The sequence below is a fragment of the Myripristis murdjan genome, chromosome 18, assembly GCF_902150065.1.
Source record: "Myripristis murdjan chromosome 18, fMyrMur1.1, whole genome shotgun sequence".
Classification (NCBI taxonomy): domain Eukaryota; kingdom Metazoa; phylum Chordata; class Actinopteri; order Holocentriformes; family Holocentridae; genus Myripristis; species Myripristis murdjan.
The window spans coordinates 1,965,543-1,990,446 of record NC_043997.1 but is presented as its reverse complement, the minus strand read 5'-3'; the positions used below and the strand labels follow the sequence as shown (position 1 = coordinate 1,990,446).

Sequence of the window (24,904 nt, the reverse complement as noted above, 5' to 3'; positions counted from 1 at the left end):
AAAGCCTGAAAAAAAATCGCCAAATTGGCCATTATTTAGCAGCGCCTGTGGCTCAGATTCTAGTAGCAGTGAGAGAACGGACATAATAGTTGGCGAAAGGCAGTTGTTCAGTTGTTCATAAAACATAAAAGTAGGCTATTAATTTCTCCATTCTCTACTGTAGTAGTGTGGCAGGGTCTAAGCTGCAGGCCAGGTCTCGTACTTGTTTGGGCACCAGGAAAAGTGTAAGAGCCAGGCCATCGTGATCTTCATGAAGGTGTGATTGCCAAGCCATTGTGATCAGTACTGACACCAAAACAAGGCAAGTATAGGCTAAGAACATGAGTAGGAAACATCTGGAGATTCTGGGAAATAGGCAAGCACACCACACACACACACACTCATCATGTGGAGTAATCAGAGGAAGCTGGTTGGAGTCCAAGTTAAGCGAGGTCGGGAAATGTTTCCCCATTAACGGGAAGTTAGGTCTGCCAAAACGTCATGAGATACTGTCCAAAACAACGCATAACCAATACACACCCAGGGTATAAAAAGTGATGGCATGATCTGTAATGTGGGCTTTTGGAAGAATTGTCTCTGATCTATGTTGTTAGTAGGGCCGCTGTGAATAAAGAGAATTCCCCATCTGACACCTGTGTCTCGACCATTTGATTCCTTTGTTGAACCATCACTTTCTGCCACGACATAATTGGTGACCCCGACGTGATCGAGTCTGGATCCTGAGCTGTGAGGAAGGTCGGCATGTCCCGCACCGAGGTCGCTGAAGAAAGCTGCAGCACAAGGTAGGTTACAATTAAACCTACATCAGTGCACTCGTTGCGGGGGGTGACGGCTGAAGTCTCAGTACTTATGGATGCACTCGAAATGAATTATTGGTTTAAGAATATTTGAAGCTAAAACTAAGTGAACATTGTTGAGGGGAGAGAGCGGTGGAGGAGCTTATGAGGGGGACACAGGTCCCGGGTGAAACCTACACGTGCAGGTTCTGCCAGCAAATTCTGTAAAAGTGTGTTTACTGTGTTATTGTGTTTCTGTATTTGTGAGAAGCACGGAAGGTGCTCTGGAACGGCTTGAGCAACGTAGGTGTGACAATTCTGTTTTGGCTGATTGGGCATATCTGGCAGTGTGACTGGCCAGTCATCGTGCTTGGACAGGCTGTTGAGTGGAAAAAAGGGGGACGAGTTGGTTCCCAGTGCATGTTAGAAAAGTTAAGCTGTCCAACCACAGAACGGAGCCGGAGATGCTCAAGCTGTGTGCTGTGGAAATAAGAGTTTTGTGAAGCGCTGTATTTATTGTGAAAGCCGGCGCCAGGGCCCCCTGGTTTGGGTGCGTACGATAACCGCAGGCTGAGGTCTACTATACGGGAGTGTACCGTGTGCCGCGCTGTAAATCGGTTGCCATGGTGAAGTCTTTTGGGCGGCATTACTCTTAAATGGGGAACCCCAATCCGACTGTACTCACTTAAATGATAAAATAATACGTGGAGGAGGGTCACACCTCATCCACTAGAATAATTAGTGAACCGAACCTATTGGAGGTTCGCAGTGGCCTCGTGCAAAAGCACTTGAGCTGCGACCTATAGGTTCCAAGTTCATCCGAATCAGTCAGATCCTCAGCCCTAGTTGGGGCGACCTTTACGGAACATAATTTAGAACAATTATAATATCTGTGTATAACTCATAGCTAAGAGTGAATCCAGACCTCTCTAAATTTCACAATTTCCAACTTACAAAAGTTCAGGAGAGAAAATTTGAGGTCACAATTGGGGAAATTGGTGTGGCCAGCCAGTTTCTCCAATCACCAGTAAATGATTTAGTTAAAGATAAGATTAAGCTCCATAAAATCTCCTGAACAACTACGTGGGTCTAGGAAACCCCTGAGAATAAGGACCTAAAATAAAAAAAAAAAGAACAAATGCTGATATGATATTTTCTCCCTGACTAAGGACAACTAACCAGACTGACTTGGACTGACAGTATGTGTGTGTGAATGAAGAGAAGTGAGTGCGTGTGGGAGAAAGTAAAAGTGTGAGTGGAGTGTGCGGGAGTGAAGCGCTGTGTGAGAGTATTAAATTGTATGCTGCACAAAGTTTGATGGGTCCCGCTGATTCTTCACCAATTTAAGTTGTCTGTGCAGACATACCGTGTCGTCACATATACTGTTGCAACTTTAAATTCTGAATATATTCCGTATAAACAAAACAACTGCTTGGGCCCATCTGATAAACCTGTGGTGTTTTTGCTTTGAGTAATAGAATCAAAATTGCCTCATCCCATGAATGTAAAGTTTTGTAATGCAAACCGTTTTGCTTGGTAAATTTGTAGTGTGTGATTATTCTGAAGAATGTGTAAGTATGTAAGAATGAGGGTGTGAGAGAAGCGTTGTATGGTTGAGAAGTGACAGTCTGAGGTAGACAAATAGGGTGTGGCTGCGACGCTAGGTTGTGGCGCAGATAGAAAATTGTTGTTGTGTAGGTAAAATTGCAAGTCGGATTTGAAAGGGTTAAAGTTGAGTGTGAGTAACTGAAAGAGGACCGCCTCTGGGCTCCTCCCGGTCAAGTGTGATTGGTGGGACTGACCGGTGGGAGTGAGAGAGGCGTGTTTGGATGTTGTAGTCCACTTAAACAATAGCTTTGGCAGGTCGCCTAGAAAGCACACAGACACAGTCCCCCCTCCCTTGTGCTCATTCTGAGCTCTGCACAGAGAAGTTGAAATTTTTTTTTTTTACACCAGCTAAGTTTAAAGGTGCCCATAGTAAAGATGAGTATCGTGCCAACAGCCTTGATTGGGACTAGGCACCCAGAACTTTTAAAACAAAATTCTAAAATTTCTGAAAAATGGAAGAAGCGGACACAGGGAATGGCTTCTGCGTGGCCAAAAGATGGCACGTTTGACGTGTCGGTGTGTGAGGATATGGAGAGGCGAATCAGAGACCACAAAATAAAAGACAAAAGCAAGAAAAGACAAGATAAAAGAGATTTGGAGCTAAATATTCTCAACATGTTTAAAGAAGAAGGGGAAAAATACAGGAAATTCCTGAAGGAAGGTCTAACTGAACTGAAAGAGAAGCAAAATAAATGCTACAAAAATGGTTAATTTCTCAAGTGATTTTGAATTAATATCACAAGCAGTGCTGGGTCAGGATGACCCAAGTGATAACTCAACTCGTGATAACTCGTGATAATGCTCAGAGGAGCGCTAATAATGCTGCAGCCCAGGCTCAGGGCCTGGCCCAAGTAACAACTCTAGAAATCAAGTAGACCCTTGGATGAGAAATGATAATATTAATGATAATGCAGAAAACCAAGAAAATTCTCAAACCAACAGAAATTATTCAGCAGGACTAAGCAAAACAGTGGGCCAAGCCCAGAATCAAACACCACCAGGAGAAAGGCCCTCAAAATACTGTAGCACTGTAAGAAAACAACCAGGAGTGCTAGATTGTTATGCAAAACATAATGAGTGGTCGTCATACTGGTTGGAGCTAGACAATACAGGAATAGACTTACAAAGAGAAATAAATCGTACAGTTATTCAAGAACTAGAGGAAGAAATAGAAAGCCTGCAGAGTAAGAAAAGTAGTCTAGAGCAGTGTTTCCCAACCTTTTTTGTCTTGTGTACCCCCTGAGCCTTTTTGTCAGACCATGAGTACCCCCTCACTCATACGTGGCTACGGGGGGCGGGGGGGTAAACAGCAAAATTTCAGAGAGTAATTGCTGTCTGGCACGATTGTACATCTCTCTCTGAACTCTCTTATGCTCCTTTGAAATTTGCCATTAAGTGCTGAGCCCTCAGCATGTTCATAGGTTTTAAATAATGCTATTAAAAGCAATAATCCTAATTTCTTTACTCGCTGTTCTATTTCCACTACAGTCCATCAAAGTAGCTTTACAAGAACTAGAAACTCAAAATAAGCTCTAAAACTACAGGAAATACCTTGAATAATCCAACTACATCAAACTATTCTTAAAAATTTTTTTTATTGTGGTGTCAACAAAAAACAAAGCAACATATGGCATAGTGACATACAGTATATGTTTGAGCTGTACACTGTCCCTTTTAGATCAAATAAGAAAATGACATGAAACTATGCCACAAAATAATGCAGTTTAAAATGCAAAAAATAGATATCTATCTAGAGACAAACTCAAAATATCAGTAAAATATGAACTATTTCTGAGATTAATATCCTGACAGACTTTTTGAAAGATTAAAAAGCTCAGTATTTGCTCCTCCTGTGCTCTGTCCTCTCTCTCCCTCACTGCACAGCGTTCTGCGTGTGTAGCAGTCGTCGTCATTTTAGATAAAATAAAGAGCGATGGAGGAATAAAAACCGGGAGAAAGAGGAGACGTTCACACTACTTCTCGTGTAACTCAAATCACCACCTGGCGCAGCAGCACCAATAGTATATGTCTGCAGACCCGGAGACTGCAGATTCAGGCCCGCAGTTTTGGGACCCGCAGTTCTAGGCCCCTCACAGCGACACCTACTGGACTGGACCCGCAGTACAGGACCCGCAGTTCTAGGCCTCTCGTTTTTCCGCGACAGCGCCACCTGCTGGATGAATGCAAAACTGCAAGAATTTCCCTCGGGGATCAGTAAAGGAGAAGCTTTGAAGGTTTATTACACCTTCAATTCTAACAGTTTAAATGTTTATTGTACCCCAATACTGCACTGGTTTAACGTTTATCACACCAAAATACTACATACTAACAACTGATTAAAGGTTTGTTACACCTCAGTATGTTTTCGCATGCACGCATATGCACAACAGGAGCAGGAACAGGAGCCTGTGTGATTCCCCTGACTTTTTTTCATTGCTCTTATGTGTACAGGCACACTCATGCAAAGCCGTGCGTGCACGCACATATGCATGCATGCACTGTCTTGCGTGCACGCGCATGGACAAGCCGGGGAAACAGGCCAGGGATCTTGTGATTCTAACGGCTTTTTTTCATGGGCGTAGACAGACATTTTTCTCTGCAGTTGCTATACAGCTGTACGGAGTTGCTTGACAGTTTACTACAATGCCAATTAAACAGCATAAATAAGGATATGGATGTCATTACTGGCTTGTTCATTGGAATCAGAGCCGTCTCGGAGATATGCACACGCACCAGATAAACATTATGTTGTAGGCCTAGGCCTGGCAAAATCAATTTGACGTTTGTTGTTGATAATTTAACTGCTGGTATATATGCCGCTTTTTCAAGCTATCTTAGCGTCTGTGTTGCTTGGCAACCGTTCTGTCCACTCTATCTTGCTTGGTGGAAGAATGAATAGTTCTCAATTTTATTGTGGCATTATTACCAATAAATTATTGATTTTTTTTTCTTGTGTGATTATTTTATGGGCTATATGGAGGGTAACCGTTTTATAAAAGCAATAAGTCCCTTGAAGCAGTGGGTTACAGTGATTTTACAACGGCAAAAAGCTCCTCAGCCGTTGTGAAATCACTGTAACCCACTGCTTCTCGGGGCTTATTGCTTAAATTGAGAAGTATTTACTCTTCCACCAAACAATAGCGTGCAATCCAGCAAGAAAGTGGGCAGAATGGTTGCCAAGCAACACAGACGCTGAGATCGGGTGAAAATCAACAGTCTCTTTCTTCTCCTCACACCAGCTCTGAAAGCAGCGAACAGACCACAGAGTTTGTTTCACAGTCGCCACTTCATTTCTCGCAATAAATAAATAAATAAATAAATAATGCACCAAAGTTAATATTGTGGGTGATGGGCAACCCATGTCACTCTGGGATAATAATAGTAAAATAATCTCATTACCTGTTAGTATTTTAATTAGTAGTATATGATACAAACAGGCATGTAAAGGGTTAATATTTGATTAAGTAATGATTTAAAATAATTTAAAACATTTTAATAAATAGAATGGAACGAAAAACCCTGGAAAAATTGATTTTAAAAAATCATAATTTTATGAAAGGGTAGATGCTGCTATACAAGGGTTAATTTCACATTGCAGTCAGTTTACATTGTAATGCTTTATTATTCTACTTTTCAATATTTTTTTGAACCTCAACAGAGAGCTACACAATTTTAAATCATCACTAAGGCCATTCCATAACTTGACTCCACGTTGAATCCTTGCACTCCGATCGTCTGTCATTACTTGTCTCCGATGAAATAGGTGGCGCTATAGCGGAAAAACGAAGGGCCTAGAACTGCAGGGACTGCGGTGCAGTTTTACAGTCGTCTAGTCCAGTAGGTGGCGCTGCGAGGGGCCTAGAACTGCGGGTCCTGTACTGCGGGTCCAGTCCAGTAGGTGTCGCTGCGAGGGGCCTAGAACTGCGGGTCCCAAAACTGCGGGCCTGAATCTGCAGTCTCCGGGTCTGCAGACCTCAGCAGCACAGGTGTCATTTATTTAAACGCTAATTACAGAGACATTCGTAACCGGCATTTCCGGTTTCAAAATAAGAGTACACAATTGAGAGCATTTAATACACGAATGTTAACAGAAACAATCATTAGCTGTTAGCTTAAACAGTGAGCTGAAAGAGGCAGGGTTTGGACCAAGCAGGGGAAAATATCGCCTTTCATATTACAGCCTTGTGCTTGGTGAACAGGTGGTGTGATAAATGACTCACTGGCTTTCACTTGAGGAGGTTTTCTTGCTAGTTCTCATCAGGCTGCTGCCTCTCAGGCTGACGGACTGAAAGTTACCGAGCTGCCGCTCTGCCGGGAGCAGGATGCGGACCAAACCACTGTGAGGCATGGGGGGGGGGGGGGGGGGGGGGGGGGGGGTCATAACATTTAAACACTTAAAAACCCACTATTTTACATTTATAATTAGCACTGCTTGCATTGCACTTTCATTGAATATTACTATATTATTCAAAATTTATGGATGGAGGGGTCTTGTCCCCCCCGACACCCCCGGGATTTCCGCCTATGTTTTCACGTACCCCCTGCAATGTGCTCGCGTACCCCTAGGGGTACGCGTACCCCCGGTTGGGAAACACTGGGGTATATGTCCACATCAGCATAAGCACTGACATCTTCTGCTAAATATCAAGTTGACAAATCAAAAATCAAGTTGATCATATAATGACGTCCCTTACTGTACTACTCGCCGACACGTTTTGCAATTTGCCTTGTAGCTTGTTGTGAAGAGCAGGCACAGAGGAGGAGCTGATAATAGGAGGATCAGTAAGTAGGAGGAGTTTTGAGGCAGCAGAGGTGATAAATTGGACTGAGCACAGGTGTGGGCCCTTTTCCCACTTTCTTGCAGCAGATCCCTGCAATCCACTGGCAGCAATTGTTTGTCTGTGTGACCATGTGAGTTTCTTTGTTAATATCCATGCTTAAGTGAGTTAAATAGCTGGAATGTTTATGTTGCATTATAATGATAGAGGTATGCCTTGTATTGTTTATTGGGATAATGGATATTGATATTTGTGTTGCATATCGTTTCATGTATGCTTATACATAGTTTCTGTCTGTCTAGATAAACCAGCACTGATTGTTGTCAGCCTCCATTCCTCTGATGCATCTGCCAAACTAAAGAAAAGAAGTAAATAAAGCACAGTTGGAATGGATTCTTTGGGTGTCTCATTGTGCCTGACCGCACAGCCATAGTGTTTGCTAAAGTCCTGGAAATCAGCCTACCTTCAATACAGCCCTACAGTACAAGTATTTTATATAGCTACTCATTGCCTCTGACGCTGTCAGGCCACGGGTTCACCTCTTCCCATTCACGTCTGTACTTTTGCAAACGTTTTTGCTTTTTGGGACGTGGTGGAGTGTCGGGTGTAGCCGACATCTTGAAAACACGCGGGTGCCCTGGTGCGCTCAGTGCGCAGCGTCGGTGTGTGTTACTAGGCAACCCGGGACAGGAGCGGGCAGGCAGGCAGACAGTCACACAGAGAAAGACGCAGCCACGGGAGGTGGAGGTCATGTCAGGGTCCACAGCCCCTCACTGAAGTCCATAAAACCACTTCAGATGGGCGGCCGTGGCTTAATGAACCTCCACTTGGGGGTCTGGAGCAAGAAAAAAAACCCTGTCAGACATGTTGAGCGCTCAGTCGCCTGCAGGGGGCAGAAAACACTCCAGACGTCAGTGAGGTCCAGCTGGAGCCGCGTTGCTGTGACTTGATGTTTATCTTCAGCTGTGAGGAGGAGGATGAAGGTCCTGGGTGACACCCATCAACTTCACTGCTGGTGCTTTGACTCTTTCGGCCACTTGGTGGTGCCACTTTGCTGTCGGCAGAAACCCCAGTTTCACTTCAACACAGGTGGAAACAAACTAAAACACTGGTTTTCAAAGCAGGGTCTGGGGGTAGTTTAAATTCACTAGAAATAAAGGAAAGAGGGAAATGTCTGAGGGATCATTTGAACATTTTCTTCTTTGTGGTTTAATCTTACCACCATTTTAAAATCAATATATCTTCATAAAACTTTGTATTTATTATCTGAAATAGGTGTGAACATTACTAAACTACTAAACTGCAACCACTGAAGATTATATTACAACAGTGGTTGGATGTTGTGTGAGTGCTGCAACACGTTCTTGCTCCCAATGCATCAGCAGCCTGGCGAATGGTCAGGGGCACATGCCGACTCATTAGGCACCCGTTTCTCATCATAGACTAGGCAGGATTTTGGAAAATGTGCTTATTTAAAGTCAGCTGACAGCAGCGCTGTCAACAAAGCAAAGGGTGACTACTTTGAGGAATCTAAAATATAAAACATATTTAGAGTTGTTTAACATTTTTTTTCTTTGCTACATAATTCCATATATTTTGCTTGATATATTTGATGTCTTCAGTATATATCTACAATGTAGAGAGTAGTAAAAATATAGAAAAAACACTGAATGAGAAGGTGTGTCCAAATTTTGACTGGTAGTGTATGTGTGCATATCTAGCCTACCTCTCCACACCATGGATGTATAAAATATACATTAGTAAATAAATAGTTAAAATTCAGTTAAATAAGTAAATAAATAGTTAAAATATTGTAATCAACCTTGTTCTTAAACATATTTCAAGTAAATTCTTCAGAATACCATCAACCCGTTTCATGGTCCTCTTTTGTTCATGAATTATTCATTATCCGAGACAACAATTTAAACCATGTACATTGATTTCAAGCATTTTCTGTGGTCTTGATCTTAAATCTGAGCATGGCATTGAATTCCCCATATGTGAAAACCTGTAAAAGCACATTAAATTCAGGTATTTACCTTGTACAGTCCAAACGATAAGTGATTAATTAGATTTCGACCTGGCGGCGGCGGCGGAACATTTTTGAGCCTGGCATACAGAAGATTTGAATTCAGCACCCTTCAAAACCCCCAAAAATGTTGTATGCCAAAAATTAACATGATTTGCCTTCGGGGTTAACTTTTTTTTAAAACTGACCCTGACAATTATACTTGCCCTTTCAGCCTGACTGCAGCAGGCACCAGCAGGCTTCTGTTCAGAGTCTGGGTGATGCTTCACTGCAGGCTTTTGCACTCATGTCAAGGGAACTGGGGTGCCTGATGACTACCTTGGTGAGGCAGGGGTGTGTAGAAGAGTTCTCCATACGATTCTGGTGGAGCCAGGCAAGCTGTTTGGGTCAGCCGCTGTGGAGGCACTAGAGCGGACTGCTCAAGCCAGGCAAACCAGGCAGTAGCTGTCGGACCTTCATAGGGGTGTGTCGGTCCCCAGTGGGCCCAGAAGCTCCTCTGCTGCCCCCCAGCACCATCCTCAGCCTCAAGCCTATTCCAGTGGTCAGCAGAGGTGAACCCACTGGTCTTCTCAGTGGCCTCTCATGATTTTCGCGTCCCTGAGTGCCCCGGGTCTCGGAATCTGAGTGTCGACCCTCCAAGGCCTCTGGAGGCTGGGGGGCTAGGCGCTGAAGTCTGGGGGCAGCAGCTCAGTTACCTGGCTGCTCACACACTAGACCCCTGGGTAATTTACATCTTAATTTAGGGGTACTTACTACAGTTCCAACGGCGCCCCCCAGCCTCTGGCCAGGTCAAGATGACCATCATCACTGACCCGGCAAAATTTTTGGCCCCAAGTCAGGAGTGTTCCTCCCTCCTGGCCAAGGGTGCAATCAAGCTGGTAGACCCTTTGCTACAGCCGGGGGGTTCGACTCAACTTATTTTCTTGTGACAAAGAAAGGAGGCGGTTTCTGACCAATCCTGGGTCTGAGGGGACTCAACAGGTTCCTGAAGGTCCTGTCATTTCCAGAATTTCCCTGGTTGGGATCAATAAATTATATCTATCTATCTATCTATCTATTTCACATGTTGAGCGTGTCAGACGTTCTGCGTGTAGTTGCCCGTGGGGAGTGGTTCACATCCATAGACCTGAAGGATGCTTATTTCCATGTTCCCGATGCGCCTCATCACAGACCCTTTCTGCGGTTTGCTTTTTAAGGTCGCCACTTCCAGTTCCGGGTGCTCCCCTTTGGTCTCTCGCTCTCCCCAAGGGTGTTCACCAGGTGTGTGGCAGTGGCCCTGCAGCCTTTACATGCATGGGGGACGAAAATCTTGCCGTATCTGGACAACGGATTGACCTGTACAGTCTCAGAAGAAGAGATTTCTAAACACCGCATGGACACAGTTGCAATGAGGGCTTATCTACTGCCTCGGCGCACAGACGACATCCTAAGGTTCCTCCCTCTCTTTGGGAAGGGCAGGCTCTTGATGTACCTGCAAGAGAGAGGAGCTCTGATTTAAATCTGTTAAATGAACAGAAGGACTCTTAGTTTGAAAGGCCAGTCGTGTCCAAAGGAGAAGTTCCCCTGAGCTGAAACCCTCACAGCCAGAGCCAAAGCTGCCATCTACAGGATCCACATGGAACTTCATTCACTGCTCCATTTCCTGGATATCTGCCGGTGAGGCTGACACTTTTTTGTTTCTTTGTCCTTTTTTTTTTTTTTTTTGTAATGCATTTGTGTTTTTGAGTTCTATTTTTGCCTGTGGATTGATGTAAAGGACTTTTGAGTTGGATGTTGATATTTATGTTTCTTATGGACATGCACATCCAACACACATCATAACCAATATTATATGTTTCCACTGGGCTGAATGGATTTCTGGATGCATGACATGTTTTCAGAATCTGTATTTCAGGGTGAAAGCTGGGAGAACACCTACAGCTGGAGAGTGAGTGCAGCTTCAAAACACAACACCTCCCTACCAAGTCAGTTTAATTACATTCAGGGGGATTTCATGTCAACTCGGCAGAGAGTAGCTTCACCTGAACGACAAGGTGTGCTGTTTGCCTGTGACGCAACAAAACTCAGCTGCTCGGAGAACAAATCGTGTTTTTTTTGTTGTTGTTTTTGTTTTTTTTGGGTGAAATGCAAGTAAACCAGACTTTGATATTTAAAGTACCTGCATTTCAGACCTGAATTCATGTTTACTGCCTGGAAAATCACACACACACACACACACCCTGAGACAGTTGCCAGGGCAGCAGGCGTGTTTTTTTTTTTTTTTTTGTGGAAGAGAAGTTGTCAGCAGATTGAGATTAACAAATTTTAGATTCTCTTCAGCAGAGAAACAAACCTGCAGTCTGTTCACCACGTGCATAACAGCAGACTGCTACTAATAATCAATCAATCAATCAATCAGTCAATCAATAAATAGTTAAAAGTTTTTATTGCATAAATCTGAAAACAACATTACAAAGTTTTTTTTTTTTTTTACAAAATAAATGAATGAACAGCACAGTCATAAAAAAAAACTTGAGATACACATGAAGAATCCCAGCCTCCATCACTGGAACATGACCTTCATTTGTTAACACACGTATAAATACAGTGAATACAGCAGGACACACACACACACACACACCAATAGCTTGAAGGTGCTACAAAACCTCATGAGATGAATCAGTCTCAACTTGTTCTGTAACTTTTTTGAATAAAAAACCCTGAAGAAGACAGGTAGTGAGGACGGATTTAAAGAATCAGGCGGCTCGTCAGCTCACACCTGTCCAGGTAGACGGTGCCGATAAAGTCTGTTCAAAACACACGACTGAAGCAGAGACGCTGCAGCTGGAGGCTCAGATAAACAGCGTGGCAGAATAACTTTGTACATGAGGACCCTGACATACACACCTGCAGTATCACAAACACCTGCAACAGCATCGCACACACACCTGCAGCAACATCACACACACACCTGCAGCAGCATCACACACACACCTGCAGCAGCATCACACACACCTGCAGTAGCATCACACACCTGCACCATCACACACAACTGCAGCAGCAAGACACACATGTGCAAGAACGTCCCACACAGCTTCTGGAAGACGATAACACGCAGCTCCAGTACACTCACAACATGCTCTTTGTTTTATCATACACACAACAGCAATAACAACAACAATAACAACAACAACAACAACAACAACAACAACATTCACTGCATCATCTCCATTCCCAGCTGTTACCTCTGCTGGACCTTCATCCCGTTTCATCACCTGATCTGAAAAGCAGAAAGCAGATTCATCAGGTAAACGGTGACTGACTGGAAGAAAACCCTCCGTCTTTGCTGAATTCAAACTTGATATCTTAGATTCCTTTTCAGTGTCTCTTCACCATCAGTTCACTAGCAAGGACCACACCAGCAACAAGACATGTTTGAAGTTCGGCTCTTGTAGTTCGGCAGCTTCTGAGGGAATCCGCCGAGACTCCCGGGCACGACGAACCCCCTCAGGACCCTACGAGGACGGGAGAGGAGAAGGAGGAGAGAACAGGGTGGGAGGGAGGGGCGCAGTGTGACAGAGGAGGAAAGGGTTAGGAGAATTTAAGCAATGCCAGTAGAAGCGTGGTTGTGGTGTGGTTAGGGATGCTAACCGGTGGCCTTTGACCGGTTGTTGACCGCTTGAACTTTAACCAAATAATCTTGTCGGTTAAAAACCCTTTAAGTCTGAACGTGTCGTCGCCGACACAAATGCGCATGTCAGATTGTAAATACCGTAACTACCGTAAGGTTTGACCGATCGCAAAATTCCAACTGTTCCTGAACGCGGAGAAGTTGCTCTTGCGCCCACATACAGTTTAATACGGTAACCATGGCGACGGGACGCTCTGCCGGGCTTGAATTACGTCATTACGCACAGAGCTCAGCTTGGTAGGGACAGACCGGAGAAACCATAGATATCTATAATAATTATATTATATGACAATGGGATATCTATAATATCCCATAGATATTATAGACATCTATGGGAGAAATGAGCCACGCTTCTGTTGGTCGCGGACGTAGTGGTATGCGTCCAGGGCAAGACAATGGCGCCGGTGCTAGCGCTGCTAGCTTCTATTTGTTGCGGTTATTCTTTTATGGTTTACAGAGAGTCAAATAATATTCTCGATTAACCGAAATAAACCGATTAATGAGGCCCGGTGGTCGACCAAGTTAATTTTCCATTTTCGCCATCCCTAGGTGTGGTCCTGCTACTGAAACTATGCTAGAAAGCTTCAATAAAACCCAGTCAAACTGTTCAGATTCAACCTGCAGCCACTGAACTCACCTGGATCTGGATCTACAACCTTCAGCTGGATGGTACAGATGGGATCAGTTTTAATGATGGCTCTCGTCCTGCGTCCTTCACTAGCAGCTTTAAAGTGACACTCGTATGTTCCACTGTCGTTCTTCTTCACGTTCTTCAGAATCACAGACAGGTCGCCGTTCTTCATCTCTTTGTCTTTCAGCTCCACCCGGTTCTTAAAAGACGGATGCTGGTTGACTAAGTCAATGTGCCTGTCTTGGTAGAAGAAGACATATTCTTCTTTCTTCAGGTCAGTTCTGCTCCACTCTGCTGCTTCAATGTTGACATCAGGAGCCTGACAGCTCAGGGTGACATCGTCTCCAGGTTGAGCTGTCAGGATCAGGGCTAAAGGACGATGGAAAAACAAACCCAGAACAGAAAAGTTAGCAACACAGATCTTCAAAAAAATTTTAAAAATTCCACTTTTTGTCAGTTCAAACTTCAAATGGATCCTCAAATGCTCAGAAGCCGTCGGCTCATCAGTTTGAACATCAGCCCCGTTCACAAATAAGCACAAGTCATGTGCTCATGATTGCATCACCACAAGATAAAAATAAAACTTAAAAGAGAAGGACTCACACACACACACACACACACACACACACACACACATGCACTGGGACAACCGAGGAAACACAGCTCCTCTGACTTCCCCAAATTCAGAGATTCTAAAGAAATCCTATCATTATGGGACTACATCCCATAATGAGCTCACCTTTAGTAGAAAGCACAGGCAGGAACCATGTGATGATCAAAAATATTAATGGTGATGTAATGTGAGCCATGTCGGTGAAGCCGCTCCTCTTTGAAAACGTCCGTTAGACTGTAGAAAACTTTTCCTCAAACTGTGGAGAGTCGTGTCATGCAGCATCCTGAAACGCCTCCAGTCTTACAGGAAGTAGTGACTCACATGGGCTGTCAATCAATCAATCAATAAATAGTTAAAAGTTTTTATTGCATAAATCTGAAAACAACATTACAAAGTTTTTTTTTTTTTTACAAAATAAATGAATGAACAGCACAGTCATAAAAAAAACTTGAGATACACATGAAGAATCCCAGCCTCCATCACTGGAACATGACCTTCATTTGTTAACACACACGTATAAATACAGTGAATACAGCAGGACACACACACACACACACACACACACACACACACACACCAATAGCTTGAAGGTGCTACAAAACCTCATGAGATGAATCAGTCTCACCTTGTTTTGTAACGTTTTTGAATAAAAAACCCTGAAGAAGACAGGAAGTGAGGACGGATTTAAAGAATCAGGCGGCTCGTCAGCTGACACCTGTCCAGGTAGACGGTGCCGATAAAGTCTGTTCAAAACACACGACTGAAGCAGAGACTCTGCAGCTGGAGGCTCAGATAAACAGCATGGCAGAATAACTTTGTACATGAGGACCCTGACACACACACCTGCAGTATCACACACACCTGCAGCAGCATCACACACACCTGCAGCAGAATCACACACCTGCAGCAGCATCACACACACCTGCAGCAGCATCGCACACACACCTGTAGCAGCATCACACACACCTGCAGCAGCATCACACACGCCTGCAGCAGCATCACACACACCTGCAGCAGCATCACACACACCTGTAGCATCACACACACACCAGCAGCAGCATCAGAAACACGTAGCTGCAGCGACATTACACCCAAATGCAACAGCATCACACACACGTCCGACATCACACACACACCATGCTCTTCGTTTTCTCACACAAACAACAACAACAACAACAGCAGCAACAACAACAGCAGCAACAACAACAGCAGCAACAACAACTTTCACTGCATCAAGTCGACTCCAACGAGGTTTTTCTGCTGGATCTTTATCCTGTTTGATCATCTGACCTGCAAACCAGAAAACAGATTCATCAGGTAAACGGTGACTGACTGGAGGAAAACCCTCCGTCTCCTCGTCTCCAGACTCATGTGGGAGTTTAAAACATGGGAGAGTTTTCTCCCATGTCTCCCAGAGCAGGGGCGCCAACACCTGCACAAATACCTTTTTTGGAAAAATACTTTTTATATGGACAAAATCTTGTTTGCATAAAAAAAAAAGCCACCGGTCAGCATCAGGCGGGCCGGTCGCGGCACCGGCTTGATGCCTACAGGTGCCACGCCCACCCGGTCAGGTCTGCCGGATCTGACAGGTGAGCGGCGCACACAGACTGCCATCCTCTCATTATAAATCAACTTTTGTTCATACGCGGCTGCAGCAGCACAACGGACAATGACACAGACAACATGGTTGATTATTGACTGCGCAATGCGGCCATTCGCCGGTAATTGCGGCATCAGGCGAGCCTACCTACTGGTTTACATATGCAACAATACATGTGGATTTGCTTAGACCCCCATATTAGACGAGGGCGTTTTTTCAGGGCATTTTCAATGGAAAAAATATTGTTTTATATTCGGATGAATACGATAATAGAAAACTGCTTTGCAGCGAGGATGATTTTTTTTTTTTTTTTTTTTTTTTTTTTTGGCGCTCATGCCGCCCCCCACGTGACATGAAAATATGCCGCCCCGGGCGGCTGCCCGCTTCGCCCGTGCCTAAAACCGCTACTGGGGAACGGAAAACACACAGCATCCAAAACACAAGAAAAAAAGACTGAATGTCCCCTTCATGCAATAAATAATCAATAATGATAAATTTTTAAAAATGCGGTGCTCCTGGAGCCAACATGGCTGCATGAGGATATGAGATTCTGCACCTGTGATGCATTCAAGCTGCTACACAGAATCTCAACACACACGTCCTTAATTTAGACCCGTGAGTTCTTATAGAGACACACCAGCACCACTTTTTAAATGCTGCCAGGTGCCGCTGAGCACAAAACTTTAAAAATCAGATATTCATCAGATCCATTCATTTTGGGGTTGGAGGACCAATAACTGACATAAAATCCCTCTTTTTTCTTTTCCTGTTCCTTCCCTTACAGACTGTCTGTATCATATCAGTCCATGTTTTTTTTGTGTTTTTTTTTTAAATGCATTACAATAACATGATGCATTCCCCCCTCCCCCACTTCCCACCTTCTTAATGAAGCTTTCTGTTTCTGTTTTCTCCATTCTCCTCCCTGCCTGACGGTCAGAGGCTGCCTCCACTGGGACGTGAGGCCGAGTCTCACTCCTCTGCCTGGGATGTTTCTGCCTGTAAAATCTCTGTAACCTGCTGGCTACACCTGCAGAACTGCAGACCAGGTAAGAATCAGTTTTCTTGAAAATTAGACCTGATAAATTAGACCAAACATGATTTTATTCCAACACCATCGTCACCGGGTTTAGCAGCTCACAGCAGCGGCACAGACAGAAGTTCAAAAGTAATTCCATCATTGATTATTGACAAACCGGCTCTTGTTCAGCTAGCTGGTGACAGACGAGTGGATGTCCTCTTCTCTGATGTATTGCGGTTGTGTTTTCCATCATTTAGGGCACCATGACAAAGAAAGCCAACAACATGTGTTGGATAATAATAAAAAATATTTTTCCCACAACAAGACACCACTGCAATAACAATAGCACCAGTCATTGAATTAGACCCTGAACTCTGCACTGTGTATTAAAACAATTAATCATAAATCACATATCTGACCAGGCCAAAGTCCCACTGAGTCTCTGATCTCTAATAGGTGATAACTCACTGACCTTAAAAAAGTGTCGTGCTGTTTCTAGGCCATCCCATGAGATCGTGTTGGTCCCTCAGACGTGTTCATGTCCTCTGCTTCCACAGGGAGAAGATGATCTGCATCCTGCTGCTGCTGGTCCTGCCAGCGTCTGTCTGTGGTGAGCTCACACCTTCTGTTCAGTATCCAGCTCTGCATCACCTACCAACCAAAAATGTATATGATTTAATGTCTCCGATCTCTTTCTACAAGGTGGCACCAGATCCACTGACACTGGCTTTTGAGTCGGTGCCACACTCAACATTAACATAAACACCAATACTCTGATTACTGGGAACACAGAAAATGAATACAGTTGTCCCTCGCTATAACACGGTTCACCTTTCGCGGCCTCGCAGTTTCATGGATTTTTTTTTGTGCAATTTTGCATGCTTTTTTTTTTTTTTTTTTTTTTTTTAAGCGCATTGTGTTCTGCGTCCTGATTGGCTAAGGGAGAACCCACACATTGTGTTCTGCGTCCTGATTGGCTAAGGTTCTGTAGACCATTGTCAATCAATCTCCTCCGTGCCGTGTCTCCTGTACAGTACAGAATGCGTTCATTCTATAATACTGGACTTATTTTTCTACGAAGGTTTGAACTTTGAAAGTTTAAACAAGAGAGAAAAGTGCGAAAATGTTAATGCCTGTCAGAGAAAAGTGTATAAAGTGTGTAGTGAGGGGTTTTACAGCCTTAAAACATCTAGAATCATTGTAAAAAATAAAGCTGACTACTTCGCGGATTCCGCCTGTTGCAGGTTATTTTTAGAACGTAACTCCCACGATAAACGAGGGACCACTGTACATAAAACCAGCATGGGCCTTTGGTTCACAGGCGAAATACTCCAATTTGCCATGAAATGAAGGCCCACAAAAAACCCATGCAGATTCTAGTGAAAGCAGTGTTTTGATGTTTCCGCTGGCAGTTTACTCCCATCAGGACGGAAAAGCCTTTTAAACAGTGAATCAGAATCATGAGAAACAGCTCCAACCAAACCTGCAGGCCGAGATTTAACTTAACCAGATAAAGTTCAAATAAAGTTCAGGTCGTTGCCGGGGTTCCCGGACAAGCCCCCAGCTGATGGACATAACATAACATGAAAGGGCTCCGCTCTTTCCCCGCTCTCAACGATGACCCATGGCACAATGACTGCAGTAGAAAGAAGAATGGATTTATCCTTTAATTTATGCAGAAAAAAAAACATGGTGACTTCACTTACCCATCAAAAACAATCAAAACAAGGCACAGGCGTCTTAAATGGCTTAAGTATGTATCTCTTCCCAACAGGAAAACTTGTCATGAATGTGAGCCAGACTTTCCACCAGGCCAAGGAGAACAGTGACATCACCATGGAGTGGACCTTCACGCCCGTCAGGCCCCTCGCTGATCTTAACGTCTTTTGTGCTTTTTGGTTGTCCGATCATGCGACTTCAAAGACTTTATATCATCTACAAGGCGGCGTTGAGCACCCAGAGTCTCAAGACGAGCAGTTTGCGGGACGAGTGCAATGCGACGAAGACGACCTGAGAAAAGGACTCGTCAGAATTCACCTGTCCAGACTCAGGAGTGAAGACTCAGGTGTGTTCCAGTGTGAGGTGTTCACCGAGGATGGTGATGGGGGCAACGGCGAATGCCTGCTCACAGTCACAGGTAGGCTGACTCGGCAAAACTCCTCATCTCAGCAAATTCTTTGGTTGAAAGGAAAATTAATACCGCCATAGTAATCATGCAAGTTGGAAATTTCCCCACTGTGGGACTAATAAAGGAATATCTTATCAAGTTGTGACTGTTACCATGGCTACTACTGTATTACTAAGGCAGGACAGATGCATTTCATGGTGATTTATGGGTCAAAGATGGAAGTATAAAATTGTATCAGATGGGGTTTGAGAACTGTCACAATGCAAAAGTTCAGCTCCAGGTGGAAACTTAAGGTACCTGCAGATCTCAGGTGAAGTCACTGCGGGGATTGAGTTGGGCCAAGGGGGGTCATGATGGTCCCCACACAGGGTGACCATCTGGGACAGTCTTAAACTACAAACAGCTGTCCTGAATCCTGTCCTGTTTGTCCTGAGAAGTGGACTGAACCCTAAACGCAAGTTTTGATTAGTTACAGTCTAATAAAACATTAAATACTGATTGTTGTGAAGCATTATTTTGATGTTGCCCACAGATGGGAACTGCTGTGTCCGTAGCCAAATAGATAGATAGATTCACTTTATTGATCCCAAACTGGGAAATTCTTATGTTACAGCAGCATCAAATGAATTATGGCTTTTTTTTTTTTTTTTTTTTTTTTTTTTTTTTTAGCCGTGTACATTAGTGCCACGGTTTGATATACAGCTACGCATATATACAGCTAGCGGCAACTTTTTAGCTGTAACCTAACTGGTGAGTTCTGAAGCTGACGGACATCAAACATCGGACGTGATGCACTAAAATTAAGGGGAATGAGGCAGCAGGTTCCACAATAAAGGCGTTTTATTTCCACAAGAACTTCCCCTTTAATCACATCAAGTGGTGGTCTGTATCAATTACACAAACAGAGAAATGTATGGCAAAGAAATTAGTTTAAAGTATTTCCTCATTTAACTATTGTTAAACAAAATCTCTCAGCGGTTCTGAGCAAATTAAAGGAACATTTAAACAAATAGAAACAGAAATAAATAAATAAATAAATGGCATTCCCAAACTCAAACCATAAGAATAACTCTCTTCTGATGCACTCGACAGCTATGAGGGGAAGGAGATCTCATTGATGGCAGAGCAAACAGAGAAATGATCTCCCCTCCTGCTTATAGGTGCACAGATTCAGGCACACTGATTCACCTGTGTGTCCAGGTAACTCCAGATAGGACGGCTGTTCTTCTTATTCCTTCCAGAAGGTCAATTCAAACATTTACAGCGGGAAACTGAACCTGACAAGGAGCCCTGGGTCATTGCAAGAACCTGGGACTCCAGGTTCTTGAACATTGACTGACTGTAATGTACTGGAGGCCCCGCCCACTGTAGCCACATGGCCATGCCCACCCCCAACTGCTCCGTCCTGAATTTCGCCCTTTCTCACCTGGGCACCCTCTCCAGCGAGAGCCGAGTTTGTCTGCTGTCTCATACCATCTGCAGATCTCAGCCTGGCAGCCATCAGTCCACATGTTGGTTCCGTCACAGTGGCCTCAATGTCCTGCAGAAGATCTCGTTAAAGAGGAAGTTCTTGTGGAAATAAATCACCACCACTTGGTTCTCAAACTGTGGTTTTAGTGGAAATCTGAGGTGACACACTGTTCCATATAAACTCTAGTGTGTTTCCTCCATCCAGCTGCAAAACGCCCACCAGAATCTCCAGAGGTGAGACGGCAGAGATGGGTCGATGCTGTGGTCGTGGCAGCAGCTCTTCTAACTCTTGTAGCTCAGGCAGCTCTCGTCGTGGCATGCGGTCGCCGAGCCCGTGCCCCAGAAGAAAAACCAGGTAGATTTTGAGCTTTAACATCTTCAGTGCTCCTCGTCAAAGATTCTCCAAGTCTCTGGGGCTCTCCTGGAGGGACGGAGCGCCATTCCTCCGAAAGATTTCCCTCCATTTGGTCTTTTGATGATGATGATGATGATGATGGTGGTGGAGAGTCCAAACTCTGTCACAGGTGTTCAGCTGAAGGCCACAGCGTCAGGATTTACATCATCATCTTCATCTTCAAACCATTCAGTGTGCCCCCTGTATACCCTGTGGATCAGAATACAGACGTTTCCTCACAGGATGAAGCCTCTGAAACCTGAGCAAGTTCACTGGATCTCTTTAAAAAACACGAGAGAAAGGAGGTGAACAAATTTTTAAAAAATCAGCAGAACCTTACTAAAAAAATATCTGCCAAACAATTGCTGCAAAACATTTTGAAAAAAAAGATCGGAAACCTACATTTATATTTATTAAAGTGATGTCAGACCTCCTCAGATCAGTGATACTGGATCAACATCAGATTCAGAGGCATCTGAACACGGCCACATGCATCAAACTGTTAGACCTGAAAATTAGTCAGAGATTAGTAAAGAAAATACAAGGAAATTACAATAATATTTGTAAAAAAAAAAAAAAAAACCTGTTATGCTGAGGTCTATAAATTGGGGGCTCGTCCAGGAGCTCCAGCAATGACCTAAAAAAAAAAAAAAGACAAGAAAACGATTTGGAATTAAATGAGTAAAAACGACCAGGATCTTCCAGAGACTTGGAGAATCCATGAAGCTGTTGAACGTCTTACTGAGACGCTGCATGTTGGGCTTAATTTTAATGTGTCACCCGTCTGCACATCAGATCCTCTTCTTCCTCAGGAGCCTTCAGTGCGATTCAACACCACCGGGACGTCCTCATCCCTCGTGCCCTCGCCACCTCTCATCTGGCCGTGGAGCGAACCCGGCTCTGATGCTGCGCCTCGACCAGATTTGGCAGCGGCTCCCTGACCGGCGTGCCATGAGGTGGATCAGCTTGTGTGTCGACGATGTGCCAAAGACAGAAAGAGCAGGAACATGTAAAACAAGTGAGTCCACCTGAAGATGCAGGTGAGGGGGCGACTGGGTCAAACAGACTGCAGTTCACATCCATGTCCGAGCAAAATGTTTCTAAAGTTTCATAACCTTGACCAGATCCTAACCTTCACCTGACTAACGAGCTGATGATGAGCTGACAGTGAGTGACCCCAAAGTCCAGGTGCCACATGTATAAACAAAAAAACATGCAGACGTTATTTTGTAGGTGTGGTGAGAAGGTGCTTCCTGCAGACTTCACACCTGCACACACCGAGTTGTGATGGAGAAGTGGCAGAAAATTAACATGAATATGGGAATTTATGTGACATTATTATTGTAACTTTATTATTTCAGTATACAATGTCCTTCATATCCAACTTCATTGTGCCTGCAGGGTTTTGTTTTGTTTTTTTTATTTTTGCTGTCCTGTCACTCACCATGAAATGAAGAAGCAGCAACAGGGATTTATATGCAAATGAGCTCATTAGGGGCGTGTCAACTTCTACACACACACACACACACACGTGAGGTTGTTTTATTGTCTCATCCTGAGAAGTGAACTGGACAATGCCGATAGAAATGAATGTTAAAGACTGCCACACTGTGTTTTGATCTGTCTATTTGTTGACTTGTGTATTTTTTTTTATTTTTTATGGTATTTTTTTTTTTACTTCTTCATTTTCATGTTTTATTCCATTTTATTGTTGTAACCTTTTTGCTAAATACATTTTTGGAAAAGTTCATCCTCTCTCGGTCTTAGTGAGTGTCCTTCACTCATTTCACGTCCTCCTCACCCTCAGAGATACAAGTGTGAAATGATTTATTAATTTTATTTTGATAATTTATCGGTGGTTTGAAAAAGTCTGGGTCTGGTCGAGGCAAAAAAACAAACTTTTAATTTCTCCCTGAACTGTTGAGCTACAATTCAAGACTTCATTGGCCTCCTTCACCCGTCATCTCTGTTCAAACTGCGATGACAGACCTTCACCACTAGAGGGACTCTCTGGCATGCAAACTGTATCATCTGCAGAGAAACTTATAAAGATATTATACATAAAGCAGTCAAGGCTGTTTAATAAGAAGAAGAACGTGTGCAGCTCTTTCACACAGCCATCAGAATCTGGATTTTTATTGTTTTTTTTTTTTTAAGATTATTTTCCTGGCATTTCTGCTTTATTTGATCATGACAGTCGAGAGAGATGGGAGAGGCAGGACAGAGAGAGAGAGGATTAGAAGCTGCTATCGATGCAGAATCCATTCAATTTGTCTGCTTCTATGTGACTGGGAAATTATGAAAATTATAGGAGAATCCCAGAATTACAGTTTTGTCCAGAAAGCCTCACACAGGAGAACGTTGTCTGTCCCAAACTCATTTTTTTTCTGTCCTGTGGATGACGGGACGCCTTGAGCTGCGAGCCCTTCGAGGATAAACGAAGATTATTTTGAGCTTCATCCCTGCAAATAAATACCAATTAGCCCAGTAATAAATTAATCTTTGTCAGGTATAGCAGAGACACTCCAGCTCCCTTCATTCACCTAAAATAAGGTTTAATCACAAGTTTGCACATTTCCAAGGAAAAAAGGATCGACTTGATGTTGGTGCACTTCATGTGGAAAACGAGTGGACAGGTTTCATTTTGAAGTGTGGGATTAAATAATATATCAGTTATTTAAATTATCAGCTGTGTCAAAGGGAGAGGTTGTTCAGTAAGAATAAAGTCCTGGACGCACCACCAGCCGGCATCTTTTACAGTGAAAGAGTCCAGTTTGTGTTAAAGGAGAGGCTTTTAAAAAGTCGGGTAGCCACACCGCTGCTGCGTGTCGTCTCTGCAAAGAAATCAATCATGGAAATGCAAACGTTTGTGTTTTATTTTACAAGCGTGAAGTAATTTATTTAAATAAAAGAACTTATTTAATTTACATAGAGCACGGGCTGGCGTACAGTACGCACTGCACACTGCATTTTGTGTGAACTGCCCCTTTAATCCTGACCCACATGTTTCTTTATCCAACTTTTAACATTTTCCCTGCATGTGCACTCTGATTCAACCACCTCCCCATACACACACACACTTGACCCTCACCCCAACACACACCCACACCCACACCCACACACACACACCCACACACACACAGAGAGAGAGAGAGAGAGAGAGAGAGAGAGAGAGAGAGAGAGAGATGCAGGGTCAGAGCTGCAGCATTTAACAGGTAGCTTTGATAGGCTTATTAGGAATTAGACCAGCGTGCATGAGTGTGTGAGTGTGTGTGTGTGTGTGTGTGTGTGTGTGTGGGTGTGTGTGTGAGCTGGGTACACAGCTGACTCAGCAGGATCAACAGAAATCTGACCCACTGCCTGTAATCTGTTCGTGTCGCTCGCACTCGTCTCCTCCCTCCCTCCTTCATCATGTCTTCACCATCATCCGTTCTTCCTCTTTACTTCCTTTTTCAGCTGCTGTCTTTTTATTCATCCCTCCCTCCATCCCTCACTCCCTCCCTTCCTTAATATTTTTCCAATAAAATCAGATTCTAAAAATTTATTTTTTTGAAATAAGAAAAGAATTAATTTCTGTTTGCACAAGTGGCGTCATGTCATATTTCTTTTGCTGTAATAAAATGTTGAAAATGGAGTGACACAGGTTACTGCTGCTTACACACACAGCACACACACACACACACACACACACACACACACACACACACACCATTTACACCAAATAACGTCTGTATTTTTCCCTGACACAGCTTTAAAACCTGTATCTGTAGAATATCTACTGACAGTTTTGCCACTTGGTGATAAATCATTAGATATGAGCTATGATTATTGTTTGTGATGCACTGATACCAACTTTTATACTGATTCCAGATATGAAACGTGAAGTATTCATTAGTTAAGGTTCAACTGAGGAAAAAAACAGATATAAAATCCACTTGAGGAATCCACAGTGTGTCAGAAACACAGAAAATCAGCAGTTTTATTTATTTACTCCTGGATTTTGATGCCAGGTAAGTAAATAAATAATGATAAAGCTATTAAACTGTATGACTCAATCACACTGGGCTATAATTTTTTATTTAGTCTTATATTGTCTGGTTTTATTATCATTATTGTCATCTATTTTATTGCTGTTTGGCTTCACAGGTTTTATTATATCATGTCCTTTGCTTTTTATCTGTGACTG

At 43.5% G+C, this 24,904-nt stretch overlaps 2 protein-coding genes across 2 annotated transcripts; one reads left to right on the top strand and one right to left on the bottom strand.

Moving 5' to 3' along the window:
- The first annotated feature begins 27 nt into the window (after positions 1 to 27).
- LOC115376701 (uncharacterized) lies at positions 28 to 22,292 on the top strand. The gene is made up of 6 exons (XM_030076461.1): positions 28 to 782; positions 16,646 to 16,754; positions 17,284 to 17,336; positions 18,501 to 18,863; positions 20,530 to 20,679; positions 21,514 to 22,292. Exons 3-6 carry the CDS (start codon positions 17,291 to 17,293, stop codon positions 21,657 to 21,659), a joined length of 705 nt encoding a protein of 234 aa, XP_029932321.1. The 5' UTR covers positions 28 to 782; positions 16,646 to 16,754; positions 17,284 to 17,290; the 3' UTR covers positions 21,660 to 22,292.
- LOC115376966 (V-set domain-containing T-cell activation inhibitor 1-like) lies at positions 1,605 to 14,350 on the bottom strand. Its single transcript, XM_030076819.1, has 5 exons — positions 14,232 to 14,350; positions 13,600 to 13,861; positions 4,479 to 4,486; positions 2,206 to 2,227; positions 1,605 to 1,632 (listed from the first exon to the last, which is right to left on the bottom strand). The coding sequence occupies exons 1-5, from the start codon at positions 14,299 to 14,301 to the stop codon at positions 1,605 to 1,607; spliced, it is 390 nt and encodes a 129-aa protein (XP_029932679.1). The 5' UTR covers positions 14,302 to 14,350.
- Positions 22,293 to 24,904: the final 2,612 nt, after the last annotated feature.